General features: G+C 42.1%; 1 protein-coding gene across 2 annotated transcripts in view; it reads left to right on the top strand.

Moving 5' to 3' along the window:
• The window catches only part of LOC114562295 (ecto-NOX disulfide-thiol exchanger 2-like), a 196901-nt gene extending 178817 nt beyond the window's left edge, over positions 1-18084 (top strand). For both annotated transcript variants that reach the window (XM_028588625.1, XM_028588624.1), the window contains 4 exons: positions 7458-7514; positions 8314-8419; positions 14213-14298; positions 17631-18084. In XM_028588625.1, the coding sequence (XP_028444426.1) occupies positions 7458-7514; positions 8314-8419; positions 14213-14298; positions 17631-17762 (381 nt within the window). In that variant the 3' untranslated portion in view covers positions 17763-18084. The remainder of the gene's footprint in view (positions 1-7457; positions 7515-8313; positions 8420-14212; positions 14299-17630) is intronic.
• The last annotated feature ends 4172 nt before the right edge of the window (positions 18085-22256 follow it).

Below are 22256 nucleotides of genomic sequence, written 5' to 3'. Positions count from 1 at the left end.
GGGAATGACATGCAGCAAAGGGCGAACCAGCGGCCACTGCATTGATGAGTAAACCTCTATATATAGGCCTTCACTCTACCAGGTGTGCTAATAAGGCGCCCTAAGTTATTGTTTTGCCATCAACTTGCATCTCCCTCTCTTTCATGTCATGGTTTTAGAACCATGTCATAGTTATTTCCAGGAAACTTTCTAGTAAATTATAAGGAAATTATTCTGCGATGGACCTGTGAAATAAAGTGCAGGTTTGACATCTCCTCTCTGCAGGAACAATAGATTTTTGGTTTAGCTTCTCCAGTCTTTCCACTGTTCTGCTGGTGAGGATTTCTCCTTACTTTTTCTATATGCATCTCTTTCTGTCCTCTGGAGGACTCTCTATATAGGCAGAGCTGTGTAGTAGCAGAGATAATTCATCATCTGTACCTCAGCGAGGTCATTTTCCTCAGGTGACATGAAGGAGATGGCGGTACCTTACGTTCCACTATTTCTGGGTTATCACATTAGACAATCTTAAGGCTACAAGCTGTTTGTTTCTGGAGAAAACACCACTGTCCTCCCTCTGGACTTAAGCTGCTTTCACAGTAGTGCAAACAATAGCGCTTGTGTGCATCATTATTCTTTATGTGGTGTGTTTTCCCTACTATCCTGCCCTGACATGCGGTGTGCTGGGTGGTAAACACTACACCACAAGTTAATATTTGTTAAACTTTGTACCCATGTTTGACTGATCTTTGAGGCTAGCTAGTGTAACAAAAATAGACAAAAAGTCAGTTCAACAGGTAGTAGGAAGCAAGGATGGGAGGTTATAAATGTTGTATTTGGCTGGCAACAAAGTTATAGCACCGTATTTTCTTAAGCTATAGATTATTTACTATAACTGACCTGATTTTAGAAGTTTTTTTAATTCCCATTCTTGGGTAAGTAAAGACAAATACAACAGGTAGAAAGAGGTAGGAAAGAGAAAGGTGTGTGTATAGTAAGTGAAAATGTTTCAGCTGGCGGAGCCTGCAAGGTTTGGAAAAACAGTAGCATTTCAACTTTCCAAGAGCCCTTTGTCAGTGAGAGACTGACAAGTAGCAACATGAGCAATGTCGGTCAGAAGAGACAAGAGGAGTATGTTGTCCTTTATATGGGACTTCTTGAGTCACAGCTTCATCATGCTCCCCTACCTCTCATTTCCCAGCAAGTAAGAGAACAGTGACTACACATGTAGAACACATACAGTCACTTCTTCACCATGCAGCACTGCCTCGAACTCCACCACAGTCAGCCCCTACACACAGCACAAGCCCAGTATGGCCACAACAAACACTCCCACTATCCTGTTAGGTAAAAGGTAGTCTATATCCTTGACGTTCCGCCGGATGCATGTATTTTCCGTTTCCTTCTGCTTTCTTTGTTTTGGAATTTTAAACTCTGAAAGAAGGAAATGGCACATACTAAGGAAAGCTCATTGTGGGACTGGCTCTAGTGGCTGTAATTCTGCACCAAGGCTGCATTTTGGGAAAGAGACTTTAGATACAGTATTAGGGGACCACTAAGGCCTATATAAAAGCATCGAAAGAGCACCATGTCATGGGACCTTTAAAGAAATGCCAATAAACCAGAGCACGTTTTTCTCCCATCCCAGAATTCTATGTGAAGTAGCCAGACCCTCCTCTGCTCCATAGTGTGTGGATGGTCTGGCAAAGCGAGACTAGGTAAAAGGTAAAAGTGTTTACATCCTCCTAATCTGTCTCAGCCCTTGAAATTTTATGACTGCCCTAACAAGGATGAAGACTTTGAAGTGTCCACTGTTGGATTCCCTTAGGGTACAGATTTGATCATTGGCAAATTATCAAAAGATGTTTTATCAATATTAATAAAGTTATGAATATGGTTATTAATAACTATCAAATCGACAAACAATCAAAACGGGGCACCACCCTGCAAGTCAGGGACCAATAATCAAACTGTGGAACAGTCTCATTTCTGTGAAAATCCTTTAAAAGGAAACAAAGGAAGGGTGATTTCGAGCACGGACCTTTTAAGCCAGCAATTATTACAACAAGTACACAAATAATCACAAGCAACTGCTAATTAAGTATAATAAGATTTATTAACGTCACAATTATCAGTAGCTAATCAATAATCCTTCCATAATAAACTTCTAGTATCACAACCCAAAAACAAAGCAAAAATAAAACAGCATGTGTTGTGGACACGTGTCGTGTGTGTGTGTGTGTGTGTGTGTGTGTGTGTGTGTGTGTGTGTGTGTGTGTGTGTGTGTGTGTGTGTGTGTGTGTGTGTGTGAGTGTGAGAGAGAGTGAGTGAAGAGGAGGGGCGGTGTCGAAATGTAGTTCTAACACAAAACTACAAAAATGGCTACTCCTGTGAGCTGCAAAAAAACTATTTAGCCTCAAGAGGGCGGACTTTTGATTTACCGAGGGAAACTTTGGTCATTATAACCACTCCAGTGGCTAACAGCTGATTCACCGCGATTATCTTGCAGACAATAACTAAACTCCGTGAAAGGAGTGATTTAGCAGGTAGCGATTACAGTTATACCCAGCTACTTAACACAACATAATCAACGGTATCGTGATCTATTGATACATTCACAGAAAACAGATTAATAATCACATATAGACCATTACATGATTACAATCAGATCACATTAATGGCACAAGCGGTAGCGAACCCTTTGCTCATTAATAAACAAACCAAAACGCACTAGTTCTAACGTCTGCCCAGAACTGTGTAAGCCTCTTACTGTGCGTTGATTGTCAGTTACTCTCTTGCCAGAGGTTAACGATCCGTTTCGTCCAGAGCAGGGGACGAGACATGATCCAGGTCAACAAGCAAGAAACACAACGCAGTCCTTTTCTTGAATCCAGGCTGATTAAACCCGCTGCAGATGAGGGAATACTCGGCCAGTATTTCCTCGGATCCCCTTTGTATATCAGACCGATATAAAGTTGTCCCAGCTCCAAACTCGACCAGCGAGGTGAGCTGGCTAGCTAGCCTGGACTAGAGTGCCTCCTGTAGTGACCTGAGTCACCGTGGAAAAAGCAAAGAAACACAAACGCGGACAGCTTTTATCCTTCCTCCGCCTCCTAGTGGCGGGGTGGTGCATTCAAAGGCCCGACAGCCAATGGGAAAACTGCAACTTTGTCACAGGTGTGAAGCAGTTCTTTGTCTCACCACCAGTCTGCCTTGCCTAGCATGTGGTGAAGGTAGATTCTCCATCTTGGCGACTCTACCTGTAGGAGTTTGGTAAAACTGGCTTTGGGATTCACATGTAGGCCAAGATATTTTGTCTCTGCAGTCAGCTCAGTCTGAGCCATTTTTGGTTAAGATCAATGTTTAACCAGCTTCTTGGTCCCCAACGCCGCTCTTAGCATGGTTCCAACAATTAGTCTCCCACCATCAGCGAAGAGTGTGATTAAAGTTAGTACTCATAATTTCAATAATCACATTAATCTGCAGCTCCCCTCGGCTTAATAGAGCTTTATAGTGAGTTTCAGCTCATTATTTAGCTGTCTGGCCCACAACTGCTATTTTGGTTAACTTTCATTGCTCTCATAGTGTTGTTTTAGGCTGAAGCAGGCAGCTGTTTTCAGTTTTTTTTTTTAAAAGAAAGCTCTAATAAACCCACTGGTCAGCACCAAACAGCACACAGACATAGTTCGCAACTAGCTGTTGAACATAGTGGAGCATTTAGCTGCCAGATATTTATGAGACCAAAAACAGAGCTTAAAAAGAATAAATATATAACATTCATTAGGTGGATACAAACATGACTTTAAATTAATGATAATGTCTCTCCGTAACTGTTGGACGTGTACATAAGAAACTGTTTGCTGACAGGTTCGCCATATCAACTTCAAAGTGGATATGTCAATGTTGTGTACACAACTTGTTTCTGCTGCCCCCAAGTGGCCAAAAATCTGTTCCTGCAGGTCCATTTATGTCTGTAACTGAAAAAATTTACTTTGGTGGAAGTGTTCTCTGGGCTTGCCTAAGCACAAATCTTCGTTTAGCTGAGTTTTTCTTATCATACTATATTTAGTCTTTGGGCACAAGGGACTACTGTTTGTTCTATATATGTTATTGTATTTTAGGAAAAAAACAGTAGTCCCATCTGCCGAATGACTTAATATAGTATGATAAGAAATGTCTGTATCTCAGAAACTAGAAGGATCACAATCAAGTATTTGGTATCTTTGAACTCATAACAAGATCAATGTCAAAGATATGCACATGTATTCAGTGCAAAACAAATTCAAATGGAAGACATTAAATAAACACAATGTAGCGTTTTCCAAATTTTTCAAAAATCCTGACTTTGACTATTGATAAGCATATGATTTTAAATTTTTCATGTGATCTAAGACTCCAATTCCAAGACTTTACACCAATTTTTTTCTTATCGTCTAAATATAGTCTTTGGGAACAAGTGGTTATGGCCTACTCTGTACATATCTTTGTCACGATTCCTTAACAAGCACATATAATGGATTTTATCAAAAATGTTCTCTTTGTAAAAATTTAGCTGTTACTACATCAGTTTACCTTCACTAAACCACTGATTGCTGCTATCCCTTAATGGTACTGGATCTTCTATTAGGTCACTGTGACCTGACCTATCTCATCATGTAATGCAGGAAAATACTCCCTATCATCAATATTAGTCCCTTTTGAAACATAAAAGTGATTGGAGCAGTACAACTATTAGAATACCAAAAGAAAAAAAAAAAAAAAAAAAAAAAAGGAGCAAGGCTAGGACAGGGATATAATAAAGTATGCCAGTTTTTACTTACATGTGTGGATTTATTTACTGAAACCTCTCCTTCATATTATTTCACCATCAGGTAGAGGATAATTTTATGCAACAAGCGCAATAAAACGGTTTCCTCCTGACACACATTAGGTGAAGAAATGCATTAACATATATACACTAAGACATACATTATAACAGCAGATTGTACATGGCCTCAGCTCCTCTACCACACACACACACACACACACACACACACACACATTCAGCATCGTAGCTGTCAGCACTGTATTATTTTCATAATAATGTGTATCTGTTTTATAATGCAGTTACCATATTTGTCCCTAAATCCACTCTCAAGATGTCATCTTTCATCATACACCTGTCTGTCAGCACTGTTGTCATGTTATCACCGCCGTCAGCCATGTAAGAGAAGATACTTTAATCATTTTAAACTGTATGTCAGTGTGCCATCATAAACAGTGTGTTTCTATTAAAATGAATTTACTGTAGAAGGTTTTCTCTGAGTGAATGTGTTCTGTGCTGTGGATGCAACTTTGATTAAATAAATAAGTGACTTTCCACGCAGCGCAGAGGACCATATATTAAAGGGATATTTCACCGTTGGAAAGATGAATATATCTTTAAATTGAGTCACTTATGTAGTAGAAATGTGAAAAGATTTTAGAAATTATTATTAATTTATTATTTATTATTAATTTATCTATTAGAAATAGGCAGAGAAAAGCCAGAAAATGTGTTTTTGGCTCATGTGGATGAAAGACACCAAATCCCAGAATACATTTGTTGCGCTGCTTTAGAGTGCACTCCCAAGCCACGCCTACCGTTTACAGACAAACAGACAGTGAGACGGTCAACTCAAGTGTGTTTTATTGTCATTTCAACCATATACACAAAACAATGTTTCACCATGGCTCAAGTGGTGTTTACCTTTAAAATATATAAAAACTACATTATATAAAAACGACATACAAAACAGGCTACATTTAGTGCACGCGCATTATAGGCTCCGTAAAGTTCAGCTAACGCATACTAGCATTAGCACTTGGTGGGCTGTAAACACTGAGTATAAACACAGCCGTAAATTAGCGTGGAATGTAGAATGGTCGGCATTAACAGTCACAAACCCCACCAGCAGTTAGTTGGTTCCAAGCACCCCATTTCTGCACCAGTCCGTGTTAACACAGCCCACCTCCACTAGTCTTACCCGGCGACAGAGCAGCAGGCCTGGTAGCTGGATAGTCCACTGTTGTTCAGCCATGTTTCCACAACAACAAAAACACAGCAGTCTCTGAACTCGCGTTGGGAGTTTCGTTGAAGTTGGATGTAGTCCAGTTTGTTAGGTGGACGGCTAGAGTTAGCTTTCCACCTAGCTCCCCTCAAACTCTTGCACACGGCTGTCGAGGTCCCTTTCCCCGACTAGTGGCATCGGGCGACACCTAAGGCTGAGGTGCTTCAGGCAAATCTTCGGGTAAAGACAACAGTCCAACCCCCTGTGGGCGGGTTGAAAACATGCGGAAGTAGCTCCTACTACTCATAGACAGTATATAAGAATGGACCAACAGATCCCGTTGCTCTGGACGGAGACCAGTGAAGGATATTAGAAGCACTTTTCCGGTGAGCGCTGAGCATTACTGCACAGCTTCCAACTGAGATCGAAGACGTAGACGTGACGTGAGCAACCTGTCTGAAAGTTGTAAGTCTTCTGGTAGCTGTGCCAAGAGAAATCTCAATCATTCCCAATCTTGCAGAGACGGAGAGCGTAGGTATATGTAAGGGGATAACATAGGCACAGGCTAATTATTGCTAACTAAAATGCTAGTTAACATTAGTAATTAAACCTAAACAGCTCATGCAAGTCAAAACTGCCTGCGAGCTTCTCCTGTACTATACGGTAATTCCTCTACTATGTGACACAATCATTAGCCTATTTTTACAAAAACGTCTGCTACGGAGACATAACGTGAGGTACAAGGTAGTGGAGCCTTTTATACATTGTCGTGTTTCTTTAGAAATAAACAATGGACAAATAGAGTCTTTAAACTCTTCAAATGTAAAGTTATTCGCTGTCAAAGTGACGTCAAAATGAATGGCAGTCAGTGGAATGCTAACGGGAGGTGATCGTTTTGTAGCATCAAAATGGCGCAATAGGAGGTTCGAGTTCTGAAGCGAAGCTTACCCCCTTGCTACTACTGGCTGTAGTCCATTGCCTCTGGGCAAAAAATCTTCTGATGACGCAAAAATCGTCGTTTTCCATCATCGGAAGATTTTTTCCAGACCCACAATTAAGAGATCTCTCGTCTCAGGGGGACATGAGGGAGGGAAGCACGGTCATTCAAAAATACTACCGTGTTTCTACTGATACAAAGCTTAATGCTAAATCTGTGAAGTATCCCTTTAAGGTTTCTATTCTTGGCCGTGTAGCCATATACTTATATAAACTATTTGACTTTTCTTTATCCGACTTTGTCTCCAAAACTTGAACAGAAAAGGTCACTCTGAAACTAGGCTTTTTTTTCATGCTGCTGCTGCTGCTTTTGCTGCTGCTGCTATTCATGTGTATGCGTGTGTCTGAGAGAGTTGGAGAGGGATGGAGAGTGAGTTTTGGTGTGTCGGATTGCATTAGTGGGGGGACTTGTTTCTCATTGACGTTTCCTCTCATTTTTCTAATTGACTCTAGCTGGAGACATTAAAGGAAGATGACAGAGGGAGCGAACAGAGTGCTAATCAAGTCAGTGTAAGTGGGAAAAAACTAAGCTCTCGCTACTCCATGCTAAATATTTTTCTTCCCCTTATTTTTTTGTATTTATTTCAACTCCTCTCCTCCCCTCCTGTAACTCTTCCACTGACATGACATATCATTACAGGCCAATCTTCACAGGGAGTGTAGGCTAATTGTCACTAAATCACCCAGACACAACTGGGTTAGAAAATGAAGGGCCAGCATACAGTGCACATTTAGGGTAAATGAACACACTCTAATACATACTTGCACACATTAGACAAGAACTTGAAGACAAGGTCACTGCGTTCTGATTAGACTTGACTCTGAAGGGCAAGCCACCTTCCATCGCCACAATTCTCGTTTTAGAAACTTCACTAGACGCACATAAATGTATTTCCTGCTACACACACAGATCCAAATTTCCTCTTCTATCCTCATGTCTATGTATGAGGCTGTCACAGGCTCACAGGAACAACAGATTGATCATTAGCATGATAGCATCGTAGCATTTCCTTTTCCTCTCTCTTCCACTGTTATTTGTTTTTCCCTTTTGTCAGAACATTAGCTGCTGGCTTTGTTTTTTCGCTCCTTCATCTTGTGCTCATTATCTTGTCCTTTTTTATGGATTATTTTGTGTGTATTTCTTATTTTAAATTTGCTTACACTCTTATTTGCATGCTTGCTAAAACACCCTCAAATATTAGACTCTTAATACCCTGAGCCCTGTTTAGGTTATTCAGCAGCATTGATGTTAAATTGAGGTGCTATGTGGGTCTTTCAACAGTGTTTCGTGACCTCTGTCTTTCCTCAGGATGTAACAGCATCATCAGCGGTGTCCTGCAGTCAGGACAAGGAAGGTCTTCCAGAGAAGAATCGTCCCAGTCCTGTACAATCCGAGAGGGATGCACTCCTAATTGGTATGCTACCTTACTGTATCTCCATGGCATTACTACATTTATAAAACAACAATACAATTGTTCAAGGGGGTGAAAAAGTTTTTTTTTGGCAACATATCCACAACGAAGACTAAACCATATAAAACGTGAATTACATGAAAAGCTGCCTGCGCACACATTTATCTTAACATTACAAGTTTCTGTTACAAACATGTAACCTGTTGATGGACATATGAATATTAGGAATATAATTAAAGTATAAACATCCTGAAAAGTTTCCATCTTTTAGTTACTCAGTTTGAGATTTTCAACTGTGGCTATAGTGTGCCTTTAACAACCTACATTTTAGTTGTTTTATAGTCATTTATTCCAAGTGCAATCCACTGTTTAAGCTGTTTTTGCCATGTTAGCGGCTTGGCTCTGGGGATGGCAACGTCAGTGAGTCAGTCCTCTGCTTTCGTGTAGATTGAAACATCTCAACAACTATCAGATAGATTGCCATGAAGTTTTGTACAATTATTTTATGGTGCCCAAAGAGTTAATCCCAATGACTTTAGTGATTCCCTGAAATTTCCTCTAGTGCCGTCATCAGGTCAACCATTTTACTTTGTCTAATACTTTCTTATAAACCAATAACCTACAAAACTAGTTAGAGTTCCATCAGCTCCAGTTGTACATTAATAAGCACGTTAGCATGCTAACTTGCTAAACTAATATAGTTAACTTTGTAAATGGTTGTCAGAAAATCATCAGCATGTTAGCAATGTCACTGTGAGAATGTTAGCATCCTTATGTTAGCGCCACAATATTAATCCAGTAGCCTATCTTACCTATACAAGACCTGCTCTACAGTATTTTATGTCTTATGCTTCATATGTTTATGCTGTTTTTAATATGTTAATCTGTTCTTTATGATGATTGCTCTCTGATATTATTAAAACAATTTTTTTACATGTTATTTGAATTTGAAAATTGAGCTAAACAAATTTAATTTGGCAATTGTGCCACCAAAACACTTACAGGAAGTGTACAAAATAACGGCCTCAAAAATGGTGGTCTCAACAGAAATGTAACATTATAGTTTCACAAAGGGAGTACACACACTACATAGCTGTTGAATTGGATTACATTTTATTGTAATGTGTTCCATTTTTCTTATCGTTTATCACTTTTATAACATAACCACAACATGCAGCACCGATGCCACCTCTACAGCAGTTGTATTTCTGCTTCTGTCGCTTTGACGTAATAATTATGCATAATTACATAGCCGTTAGAGCGAGAGAGGAGAAAGATATGAAGAGAGAAAGAGCTCAATTTACTCATTAGATTACATAACACAATGTGACTTTATGATAATGGGAGATATAGCCAACATCTATCTCCCTCGTGTGTAATAAACTACATTATTTATAGAAGTAAACAAAGCCTCGTCCTATTTTGCTGCCTGTTTTCCGGCGCGCTTCATTTTCACATGTTAATTGTCAAGGACATCCGTTGGCTCAAAGCATGAATGATAAAAATTGTCTTGTTAGGAAGTAAAAAGGAAATGCAAATTATGCTAGAGTTTAACAAATAATAAAGCTTTCTATATGTCTCTATTTGGGTCCAGTTCTACCTTTCTTCCAGTGCCAGAAAAACCTGCATCTACTCTGTCATAGCAGGTAGTTAGGTAGTCAATGGTGCGTGTCCTCTGTGCATGCCCACTCTGGCTGTTTGCTCAGAAAGAGGTGGGCAACAGTTAAAGATTCTGGCACCTTTTTATGTCAGAATCACTCCTCTTGACGTCTTGTTTGATGCTGAGTTGAAGTGAGCATCGCAGGAAAGAATAGGGACACTTGAATTCTGAAGGAAAATGTTTCATCAGGGTTGAATCTCTTAGCCTTTTCTCTCCCTCCGCCAAAGTATACTAGATGAAAGTATTTTTATTTGTATTGTTCAACTGCAAAGTCCTTTCCAAGACGAGCTGTGTTTTTTTAAATAAGAATGCTTCTGAAAACACTATCAAATCATCTATTAATAATAATTCTGTTTTATTACAACTTGGGTCTTATTTTTGTAGATTTGGTGATCATTTTTATCCTGTTACACGATTTTAACGAAGTTAACAGAGTCAAAACTAGGATTTTAGAAATACTGAGGTCAAGAGTCCAAATTCTCCCAGCTGAACCTCAACCTAAGACATTATTCCCTGGCCACCAACCATACTAAAATACAAAATATCACAATTTAATTTGATCTCCCTACATTATGATCTAAATGTTCTTTAACAACCTTCTGTACAATGTCAGGTAGGAGGAGATATCCCTTTTATTTCAATTTATCTAGTTTTCTGCCTGAAAACATTACATTTGTAATATGTTTAAATAATAAAATCTGCCCTCAAATTCCCATAATAATATATTATTAATAATTATTATTGTGGACACCACAATGTCCTCAATGGTAGCTACAATTGTGCACTTTAATTGCTGAGATGTGGGAATGCTGCACACACAATGTGGGAATGCTGCAACCAATATGACTCAGCCAAAGGCTGAAATAATTATTATATATTTTTTAAGATATTACAGGCATACGGCATTTTTGCAGCAATTTCCATAAATTTGGCGCAGTCTGTACAGCAATTTTCCTTATCACTCCCTGTTAGAACCCCAACAACAGAATATGATTTTTGATTAAAGCAGGTCATCAATCCACTCCGTCATCACCATCTTTTAGCATTCAGCAGTACATCAAATCTGTGTGTTATTTAGTATGGAACCACAATAAAAAATTGTTTTTCTGATATCTCTATCTCTCTCTCTGTCGTTTCCCAAACCATATCAAGGCTTACTGTGTGTTGAAAAAACAAACCAAGAGACATCACACTTGACCCAAACGTACATGATTTGTTTCCAGAGCTCATCAGTTACATACAATGTTGGCCAAAACGGCCAAAAATAAGCATAAGTTGCAATAAATTGGAAACTATCCCTCAATTTCATCTTGTTGTTCTGTGTAGAATGTATAAACTTTAGCCTAGCTCACATGCTTTGCCTGCCATACATGCAGACACACATATTGAGGTCAGATCCTCTGGAGAACCACCATCCAAATCTCAGCTGAAGTTTTGGGGTCTTCTATCAGTCTCGTTGTGCTCTAACGATAAGCTGTGGTGAAGGATTATTTCTCTCCTGGCCCTATCAGAGAGCCGAGAGCACATGGTTTGGTTGAGGTTGTGGAGAGTTTCAGTAGCACACGGCTTTGATGAAAGATAACGGCATTAAAGCCGTCATTAAACATGCCCTCTAATCTGGAGCCGCAATATAAAAGAGGCTCTTAACAGTGTTGGGAGTCTGACAAGAAAAAGCCACTTGATGCATCCTTGCTTGTTTTTCAGTCAGGCAAGAACAGAAAGAATAATATAAGTTTAAAATGATTTATTGTCAGATGCACAACAATTACAGAAGCAGTCATTGTCACTTCAAATGTTGGCTTTCAGGCTCTCTCCAACAATGCTAATTAGATTTGTCACAGAAAATCGCAAGTAAAAAAAAAAAAAAAGAGAATCTAAGACATAAGCTGTTAAATAGTGAAAGTTATAGGATCAATATAACAGAAAATATAAAATAAGGTAATATACATTTGTGTAAGACCGTAATTGCAAATGAATAAACTAGGGGTAGGAATCATAGGGTACCTTACGATACGGATAATATCTCGATACAGTGATTCTGCAATAATCAATATATTGCTAAACAATCCTATGAAGATGCATTACAAAATGCCCATGAAAAGGTTAAGTGCAGGTTTTCTCTCTCTTCACTGCAAGTCCAAACTGTTAAAAAACAGCACAATTCTGCAGCGCAAGTTTTTTCACTCTGTAAATTAAAATAACAGAACTATACAGCAACTATGGGTCCAGACTTTGGACTTAAACGTGGCTGGGGCATCTGTTATTTTCCTCTGCTTTCCACCATCCTGTTGAAAACATCTTCCTCTTCAGCTAGTTAACTTAAGTTCAAGTTTCCCTGATTCATATGTTGAGCCCCACCTCAAGGAGCTATGAAGTAGCAACACTGGGAGCAGGGAAATCTATTTAAAGTGTCTTGTTTTATTAATTAAAATATCAATATTTGGCACCAGCGTATCGATTATCATATCGCACATAGAATGACGATGATATATTGCCGTATCCATATTTTTTCCCAAACCCTAGAATCAACTGAATGTAGTAAATGTATATGCATAATGAGAAGTAATACATATTATTACTTCTCTACTACTATAGTAGTAGTCTGCTTTATATATATATATATATATATATATATATATATATATATATATATATATATATATATATATATTAGCTAACTAATAACTCACAATTAATGGCACATTTTTATCTATTCTAAATGTTCCTTGATTTCTTTTTGTCCCATTATTTTTTCTCATTTTAATGCTCTTATCAACATGGAAAAGTGGATCGGCTTGTGCTTTTGTCGCCTGGCTTTGACGAGGGGGCGGAGAATTCACATCAGCTGTGTGCTCGGCCATCAAGTAGTATTTCATACTGGACGTGCTGCGATGATAGCTCAGTTCACAACAACAAAACACACAGACCTCTTTGGTCTTGTCAATGGAACCATTTGGCAACTTTTTAAAAGTAAACTTTCCATTCAGAATATTATTGGCATCTATTTCGGCGTCTCGCGCTCTCCATCCACTCAAAACGTACCGTTAGCCTGCTACTCTTTGGCCGGCTCGCAAGCCCAAACAAGTGTGTGCGCCGTGCCTGTTTTTGTCTTTCTGGTCTAGCTAGATCCGTGTGGTGTTGTAGTTTTTCTAACGTTACTAGTTGTTGCAACAGCATGGGAAAAAAACTCCAAAGTTTGCTAGACCAAAAATCCTATTTTTAGTGGAGACGAGTGGTATCCGGTGGGGTCTTCTGCTGATGTAGCCCATCCACCTCAAGGATGTGCGTGTTGTGGCTTCACAAATGCTTTGCTGCATACCTCGGTTGTAACGCGTGGTTATTTGAGTCAAAGTTGATCTTCTCTCAGCTGAACTCACTCGGCCCATTCTCCTCTGACCTCTAGCATCAACAAGGCATTTTCGCCCACAGGACTGCAGCATACTGGATGTTTTTCCTTTTTCAGACCATTCTTTGTAAACCCTAGAAATGGTTGTGTGTGAAAATCCCAGTAACGGAGCAGATTGTGAAATACTCAGACCAGCCCATCTGGCACCAACAACAATGCCACGCTCGAAGTTGCTTAGATCACCTTTCTTTCCGATTCTGACATTCAGTTTTGAGTTCAGGAGATTGTCTAGACCTGAACGACACCCCTAAATGCATTGAAGCAGCTGCTATGTGATTGGTTGATTAGATAATTGCATTAACGGGAAATCTTACAGGTGTTCCTAATAATCTTTAAGGTGAGTGTGTGTGTATATATATATATATATATATATATATATATATATATATATATATATATATATATATATATATATATTCAGAGGGGAAAACAGTTGTAACATGTATGTAAGTATGTAAAAGTATATAAAGATAAAGTTACAGTTTTAGGGTAAAGTGACATGCAATGAGCTCAGAGCTCAAAAGTTCAAAAGTCTAATGGCCTGTGGGATGATGCTGTCCCTGAGCCTGGTTGTGCGGGACAAACTGATTTTTAGTAGTATTTAGCTGTGGTTTAAAGTCATGTTTGACATGGAACAGAAACTCAAAGGTTGAAGCTTTGTGACAAGGTATGTCTTTGCATTTTGACAGTTTAATTAACATGTCTGCGTGACCTATTTGTTCTACCTCAGGGATCATTTCAACCTTCCTGCACGTCCACCCGTTTGGAGCCAGCATCGAGTACATCTGTTCCTACCTGCAGCGTTTGGACACCAAGGTAACAGACACACACGCACACACACACACACATATATCCTAGACATGGTGACACAGATTAAATTTCCCCGCAGGGCTGACATATGGGCCTGCTGTATGCCAGGGTCCTGCTGTGCCATTTTAGTCTCCTGGCATGCAAACACGCCTGAAGTGCAGACGAAAGCCATCAATTACTCTGAGATTTTTTTTTTGCCTTTATTTATCTCAGTAAAGGGTGGTGAACACACACGTCAATTTAAAGCTGCACTGCTTCACACTCATACTGTATACATGTTACCTACCAGGGGTGTATGAAAACAAATAGGATATAGGCTAAAAACACAGAGATGTAGGTTTAAGTTGAATACTCAGACATTCATTGACACTTTCCATTTCATAATTCTTTACCAGATTAGTTGTTGAGTGCAGAACAAAGCTTAACTGATGTTCCACAGGTGTTATTTTTATGATTTGATTTTATGATTTCATGATCTGATATTAACAGGAAACTGGAAGTTCTGAAGTTATGGATTGTTTCAGAAATGCATGCAAATGCACATGTTGGCTTATTTTTAAAATATGTTAAAGGATCCTGTCAGCTATTATAGCGTGTTTATTTTGTCAATAGGGTTCTTGTTTTCTTTTCATGGACCAACACTCATCTGAGCCTATTACACATCCTCCAGTTTTTTAAAGAAAATCATGCAATTATGCGATTCTGACACCAATCTTCTGTTTTATTTTCTCTATTGATTTCCACTGAAAACATTAATAGCTGCAAAGTTCCTAATTAAACTCTGTGTAGACTTATTTCTTCTTTCTTTTGTGGTTAAAATAAAAATCATATTTTACTATATTTCATTAATTCAGTTACATGGTTAAGATATTATGTTATTTTGTTGGCAGCTTAATTTATACATATAAAGGAGACATCCATTTCTGTAACAATCCAATGCAGAACATGAAGTAGACTACAAAGATGATTTCTAATTTCAGTTATAAGCCATGACCCCTTTTGGTATACTCTGAATACATAGGTATGAATACAGATATTTTTGTGACATAAACAAATGCAGATAGTAGCTTTGTGATAGTGACAAAGTCAAACTGGGAGTGACCGGATTCAACCACATCACCTAATGTGGGCAGCTGAGTAAATCGACAGTTGTTGCAGAAGGGTGGCAGGTTTATCCCACCAGGTTTTTTTTCTCCTGATGCAGGACAAAGCACCGCTGACCTTCCCTGTGGTCAAAATCGTGTTTGTCTCAACCTTTTAGACCTCAGCTGCTCCTTCCTCGTTAATAGCGTAAAACCTCAATAGCCAGTTTTTTTCTTTGCAGCTAGAGCTTCCCTCCGTTTGTCCTGTTGCAGTTATCACTTTATAATTTGATCACACATCCCCCCATGCGCAACCTATTGATGAATATATTCATGTTCTGTGTCCGTCTGCTGCTGCCTGCCTCTGCCAGGTTAGGCTCTTTCTCAGCCAGATTTCTCTGAACAAAGCGCTGTGTTTGAGCTGATTTCTGGGTTATAACTGAGCTGAGCTTTGTCGTCACAATTCCACTAAGACCGTTCTCGATTTACTAAACGTGCTCTGATTACCTCATGCCACTCCTTCTCGCTGCATCTGCCTGGAACCTTTATGATCATTCTGTTGGATCTGATTGGTCTCCTGCCCTCTTATACATTTTAGAAACAAATTGATGTAAACTATTGCCTTAAACCATCACATGCACACTACCGGTCAAAGGTTTGGGGTCACTTAGGAATTTCCATTCCACTCCATTATAGACAGAATACCAGCTGAGATTAGTTGCATTGTTTTTTTAATCAGGGCAGCAGTTTTCAGATTACATTATGTGCTTACATGATTGCAAAAGAGTTCTTGACTGTTGTAAACAGAAGTGGCTGAAGAAACGCTTGAAATTCCATGCTTTTTGGTCTAAGCGTCATACCCAAATTAAAAGTGGTACAGCTGCCATATACTTTGACACTCAGGGGTGTGCCTGATATCATTGGAAAGGAAACACTCAAGTTTTTGTTACAAGTGTCAAGGTGATTCTAGGCCTTACTGACACAGAGTTACAGAGGCTAGAATGGAGGGTTTTTTTTTCTGTCCAAGTCATACATCTGTAAAATGATTAGAATACACTGCTGTAAACACATCTGACAGGTGACAGACAACACAGGGCATTAGCCGCATGTCTCAGCTTACTACAGAAAAAAAAAAGAAAAAGTCAAAAGACTCAAAAATGGATTTTATATGAATTGTTTTTTTTATTTCCATTTGAAAAGTGCAAAGAAAAAAGCCAAAAAACTAAAAAATACAACACTTCTCAAATACACAAACAAACCCGCATCAATCACCTTTCCAATGATATCAGGCACACCCTGAGTGTCAAGGTATATGGGAGCTTTTAATTTGGGTATGACGTTTAGACCAAAAAGCATGACTTTCAAGCGTTTCTTCAGCCACTTCTTTCTACAACAGTCGAGAACCCTTTTGCAGTTACGTAAGCAAATAATGTAATCTGAAAAGTGCTGCCCTGATTAAAAAAACAATGCAACTGATCTCAGCTGGTATTCTGTCTGGAATGGAAATTTCTAAGTGACCCCAAACTTTTGACCGGTAGTGTATGTGTAGGTGTACCTGTGTGTTTTGTATGGGTTTGCTTTATATATGATTGTGTTGCGTGTTTGAGATTTTGTGAAAGTCTATGTGCGGCTGTTTGCCTGTGTATCTGTTCCTTTAACACTGACTCTGCACATCAAGCAGCCCACAGTTTTGTCAATACCTCGGCTGGATACTCCAACAACAAGTCCAATCCTCCCGGCTTATCTTCTGGCTCCACACTCACACGGCTCCATTGTCTCTGATGTCAAACCACTCCTATCTCCATGATGGAACTTAATGCATCCTGACATCAGCACAGGGCTCAAACAATCTAGTTATTAATGCAAGACAGCGTGGGTGGTCTACAGCAGCTCTCACAATGAACTTGTGTCTACTGTCACCTGTCTGATTCACCTCATCCCACCAGGGTGGTGTGTGGTGTGAGCCAACGTAAATCCTTTCATGAAGCTCATAATGTCATGATGTTTGCCCTTTTCATCTTGTTTAAGTGAATGTGTGAGAATAATGAAGAGTGTGAGCAGAGGTGTGAGATGTTGTTCATATGTGTGCTAAAGTAATTCTGTGTGGCATCTAACTGTGTGTGTGTGTGTGTGTGTGTGTGTGTGTGTGTGTGTGTGTGTGTGTGTGTGTGTGTGTGTGTGTGTGTGTGTGTGTGTGTGTGTGTGTGTGTGTGTGTGTGTGTGTGTGTGTGTGTGTGTGTGTGTGTGTTTCTGCAGATCAACACCAGTGAGGTGGAGGCTCTTCTTTCTCGGCTGCCCTGCACCTTCAGACAGGAGCTGACTGGTGTCGGAGCCAGTTTGGAGAAACGCTGGAACTTCTGTGGCTTTCAGGGCATCAAGAGCACGTAGGAGTCTGCCGGCGACACTTCTGGGACATTGAAGAGACGACATGCAGACAAGACAACACAGGTACATGGAGGACACTCTAGAAATGTAGCGGAAGCCCACAACTAACGGAGACGCTGGACGCCGCCTGCACAGAAAAGAGCACAAATTATACAGCGCAGATCTCAGATCAGGAAGGGGTGTTCTGTGTAGGTGGCAGAGAGATGAATGAACAGGTTTTTCTGATGGCGTTATTAATTGGCAGCATCTCTATGGTGACCAAGAGGTGGATGTATCTCTATGGTGACAGTTGCGTCATGTCTCAGTCTCTCTTTTTTTTTTTAAATCATGGGATTCAACTCCGTGAACCATCACCTTATCGTGGTGGAGAGGTTTGTGTGTCTCTGTGAACCTGAGGGCTGTGTTGTCTGGAGCTTTGTGCTCCTGGTAGGGTCTCCCAAGGCAAAGTGGTCTCAGGTGAGGGGCCAGACAAAGAATGGTTCAAAAACCCCAATGAAGAAGCAAGGTAGAGATGGAGTGACCCTGCCCGGAGGAAGCCCGGGGCCCCCGTCTGGAGCCAGGCCCAGGCGGCGGGCTCGCCGGCGAGCGCCTGGTGGCCGGGTTTGCCACGGAGCCCGGCCGGGCACAGCCCGAACAAGCTACGTGGCTCCCATCTCTCCAGCCCATGGGCACACCACCTGTGGGAGGAACCGTTGGGGTCGGGTGCGATGCCACATGGGTGGCAGTGAAGGTCAGGGGCCTCGACGGACCAGACCCGGGCGGCAGACGCTGGCTCTGGGGACGTGGAACGTCACCTCTCTGTGGGGGAAGGAGCCGGAACTGGTGCGGGAGGTGGAGCGCTACCGGTTAGATCTGGTGGGGCTTACCTCTACGCACAGTCTCGGTTCTGGAACCATACTCCTGGATAGGGGTTGGACTCTTTTCTTCTCCGGAGTTGCCCAGGGTGTGAGGCGCCGGGCGGGTGTGGGGATACTCACAAGCCCCGGCTGAGCGCCGCTGTGTTGGAGTTTACCCCGGTGGACGAGAGGGTCGCCTCCCACGCCTGCGGGTTGTGGGGGAAAACTCTGACTGTTGTTTGTGCATATGCACCAAACAGGAGTTCGGAGTATTCGGCCGTCTTGGAGACCTTGACTGGAGTCCTGCATGGGGCTCCAGTGGGGGACTCCATTGTTCTGCTGGGGGACTTCAACGCACACGTGGGCAATGATGGAGACACCTGGAGGCGTGATTGGGAGGAACGGCCTCCCTGATCTAAACCAGAGTGGTTGTTTGTTGTTGGACTTCTGTGCTAGTCATGGATTGTCTATAACGAACACCATGTTCGAACATAGGGATGCTCATAAGTGTACCTGGTACCAGAGCACCCTAGGTCAAGGTCAATGATCGATTTCATAATCGTTTCATCTGATCTGAGGCCGTATGTTTTGGACACTCGGGTGAAGAGAGGGGCAGAGCTGTCAACCGATCACCATCTGGTGGTGAGTTGGGTCAGGGGGGTGGGGAAGACTCTGGACAGACCTGGTAAGCCCAAACGTGTAGTGCGGGTAAATTGGGAACGTCTGGAGGAGGCCCCTGTCCGACAGACTTTCAACTCACACCTCCGGGCGGAGCTTTTCGTGCATCCCTGTGGAGGCTGGGGGCATTGAACCGAGTGGACAATGTTCAAAGTTTCCATTGCTGAAGCTGCGGCGAGGAGCTGTGGTCTTAGGATCTTAGGTGCCTCAAGGGGCGGTAACCCACGAACACCGTGGTGGACACCAGTGGTCAGGGAAGCCGTCCGACTGAAGAAGGAGTCCTTCCGGGATATGTTATCTCGGAGGACTCCGGAGGCAGTTGCAGGGTACCGAAGGGCCCGAAGGGCTGCAGCCTCTGCCGTGAAAGAGGCAAAGCAGCGGGTGTGGGAGAAGTTTGGAGAAGACATGGAGAAGGACTTTCGGTCGGCACCAAAGTGTTTCTGGAAAACTGTTCGCCACCTCAGGAGGGGGAGGCGGGGAACCATCCAAGCTGTGTACAGTAAGGATGGGACACTGTTGACCTCCACTGAGGAGGTAATAGGGGCGGTGGAGGGAGCACTTTGAGGAACTCCTGAATCCGACTAATACGCCCTCTATGTTAGAGGCAGAGCTGGAGGATAACGGGGATTGTCGCCGATTTCACAGGCGGAAGTCACTGATGTAGTCAAACAACTACACAGTGGCAAAGCCCCGGGATTGATGAGATCCGTCCAGAAATGCTCAAGGCTCTGGGTGTGGAGGGGTTGTCCTGGTTGACACGCCTCTTCAACATTGCGTGGAAGTCTGGGACGGTGCCAAAGGAGTGGCAGACTGGGGTGGTGGTTCCTCTTTTTTAAAAAGGGGGACCAGAGGGTGTGTGCCAATTATAGGGGTATCACACTTCTCAGCCTCCCTGGTAAAGTCTACTCCAAGGTGCTGGAAAGGAGGGTTCGGCCGATAGTCGAACCTCGGGTTGAGGAGGAACAATGCGGATTCCGTCCTGGTCGTGGAACAACGGACCAGCTCTTTCTCTCGCAAGGATCCTGGAGGGAGCCTGGGAGTATGCCCAACCCGGTCTACATGTGTTTTGTGGATTTGGAGAAGGCGTATGACCGGGTCCCCGGGAGATACTGTGGGAGGTGCTGCGGGAGTATGGGGTGAGGGGGGTCTCTACTCAGGGCCATCCAATCTCTGTATGACCAAAGTGAGAGCTGTGTCCGGGTTCTCGGTAGTAAGTCGGACTCGTTTCAGGTGAGGGTTGGCCTCCGCCAGGGCTGCGCTTTGTCACCAATCCTGTTTGTAATATTTATGGACAGGATATCGAGGCGTAGTCGGGGTGGGGAGGGGTTGCAGTTTGGTGGGCTGGGGATCTCATCGCTGCTCTTTGCAGATGATGTGGTCCTGATGGCATCATCGGCCTGCGACCTTCAGCACTCACTGGATCGGTTCGCAACCGAGTGTGAAGCGGTTGGGATGAGGATCAGCACCTCTAAATCGGAGGCCATGGTTCTCAGCAGGAAACCGATGGAATGCCTTCTCCAGGTAGGGAATGAGTCCTTACCCCAAGTGAAGGAGTTCAAGTACCTTGGGGTTTTGTTCGCGAGTGAGGGGACAATGGAGCGGGAGATTGGTCGGAGAATCGGGCAGCGGGTGCGGTATTGCATTCAATCTATCGCACCGTTAGACGAAAAGAGAGCTGAGCCAGAAGGCAAAGCTCTCGATCTACCGGTCAGTTTTCGTTCCTACCCTCACCTATGGTCATGAAGGCTGGGTCATGACCGAAAGAACGAGATCCAGGGTACAAGCGGCGAAATGGGTTTCCTCAGGAGGGTGGCTGGCGTCTCCCTTAGAGATAGGGTGAGAAGCTCAGTCATCCGTGAGGAGCTCGGAGAGAGCCGCTGCTGCTCTTTGCGTCGAAAGGAGCCAGTTGAGGTGGTTCGGGCATCTGGTAAGGATGCCCCCTGGGCGCCTCCCTAGGGAGGTGTTCCAGGCACGTCCAGCTGGGAGGAGGCCTCGGGGAAGACCCAGGACTAGGTGGAGGGATTATATCTCCAACCTGGCCTGGGAACGCTCAGGATCCCCAGTCGGAGCTGGTTAATGTTGCTCGGGAAAGGGAAGTTTGGGGTCCCCTGCTGGAGCTGCTCCCCCCGCGACCCGACACCGGATAAGCGGACGAAGATGGATGGATGGATGGATGGGATTCAACTAAAATTCCCTCCAGAGAGCCAATCTCAACAGAGTCACGTGAAAGGTGGTATTTTTTATACTTGAGCCCACAGTTGACACATTGTACTGGCAGACCTGGACTAAAGGGCTACACAGGAAGGTCATCAGGGTCTACTTTCAACCTCACAACTCTCTGACTTCCTTTTTTGCCTCTTCTTGATTTTGTACAATCATGTGAAATAAATTCTTATATTTCCCTCTACTTTGCGTGTAGGCTATTGAAAGTACACACGAGACGGATGCAGCAATCATCATTTTTTATCATGCCAGTGAGTTAATCATTATAAATCAAGAAAAGAATACATATTCACTCTCAGACGACATTAACACGATGCCTTCCAGGTCTGGTTCGTTTTACAAAAGCAGACAATTTAATTCCAAATTATTTAATGTGAATTATTTTCTGCTGCGTTCATGATTATGGTTTCAGCCGCATGGCCACAGATGATAATTGTGTCCACTGCTTCATTGTAGCACAATGGGAAAAGGAGCTTCCTTTTGTTTGTCAGAAGGCTCAAACTGTTGCGTGTTTTTCTTTTCTGCAAATATATTCCGTGCACTCAGAACAGACAGTTAATACATGCCTGAAAAACATTCATTATGAAGTAGTTGATGCATTAATGGTGGAATAACAGTTTTGAGCACATCAAAGGCAGTAAAATGCATTTAAAATTAGAGCATCAGGTGTTTGGTTTTTTTGGCTTCAAAAAGTGTCTTTACAGGAAGTAACAGATGAAACAAAATAATGCAACAATCTAAAGTGGTAGATTTTGGGAAA

This window comes from Perca flavescens, chromosome 10 (genome assembly GCF_004354835.1).
Source record: "Perca flavescens isolate YP-PL-M2 chromosome 10, PFLA_1.0, whole genome shotgun sequence".
In the NCBI taxonomy this organism is placed as follows: Eukaryota; Metazoa; Chordata; class Actinopteri; order Perciformes; family Percidae; genus Perca; species Perca flavescens.
The sequence above is the reverse complement of the archived record's forward strand: the minus strand, read 5'-3'. Positions and strand labels throughout refer to the sequence as shown.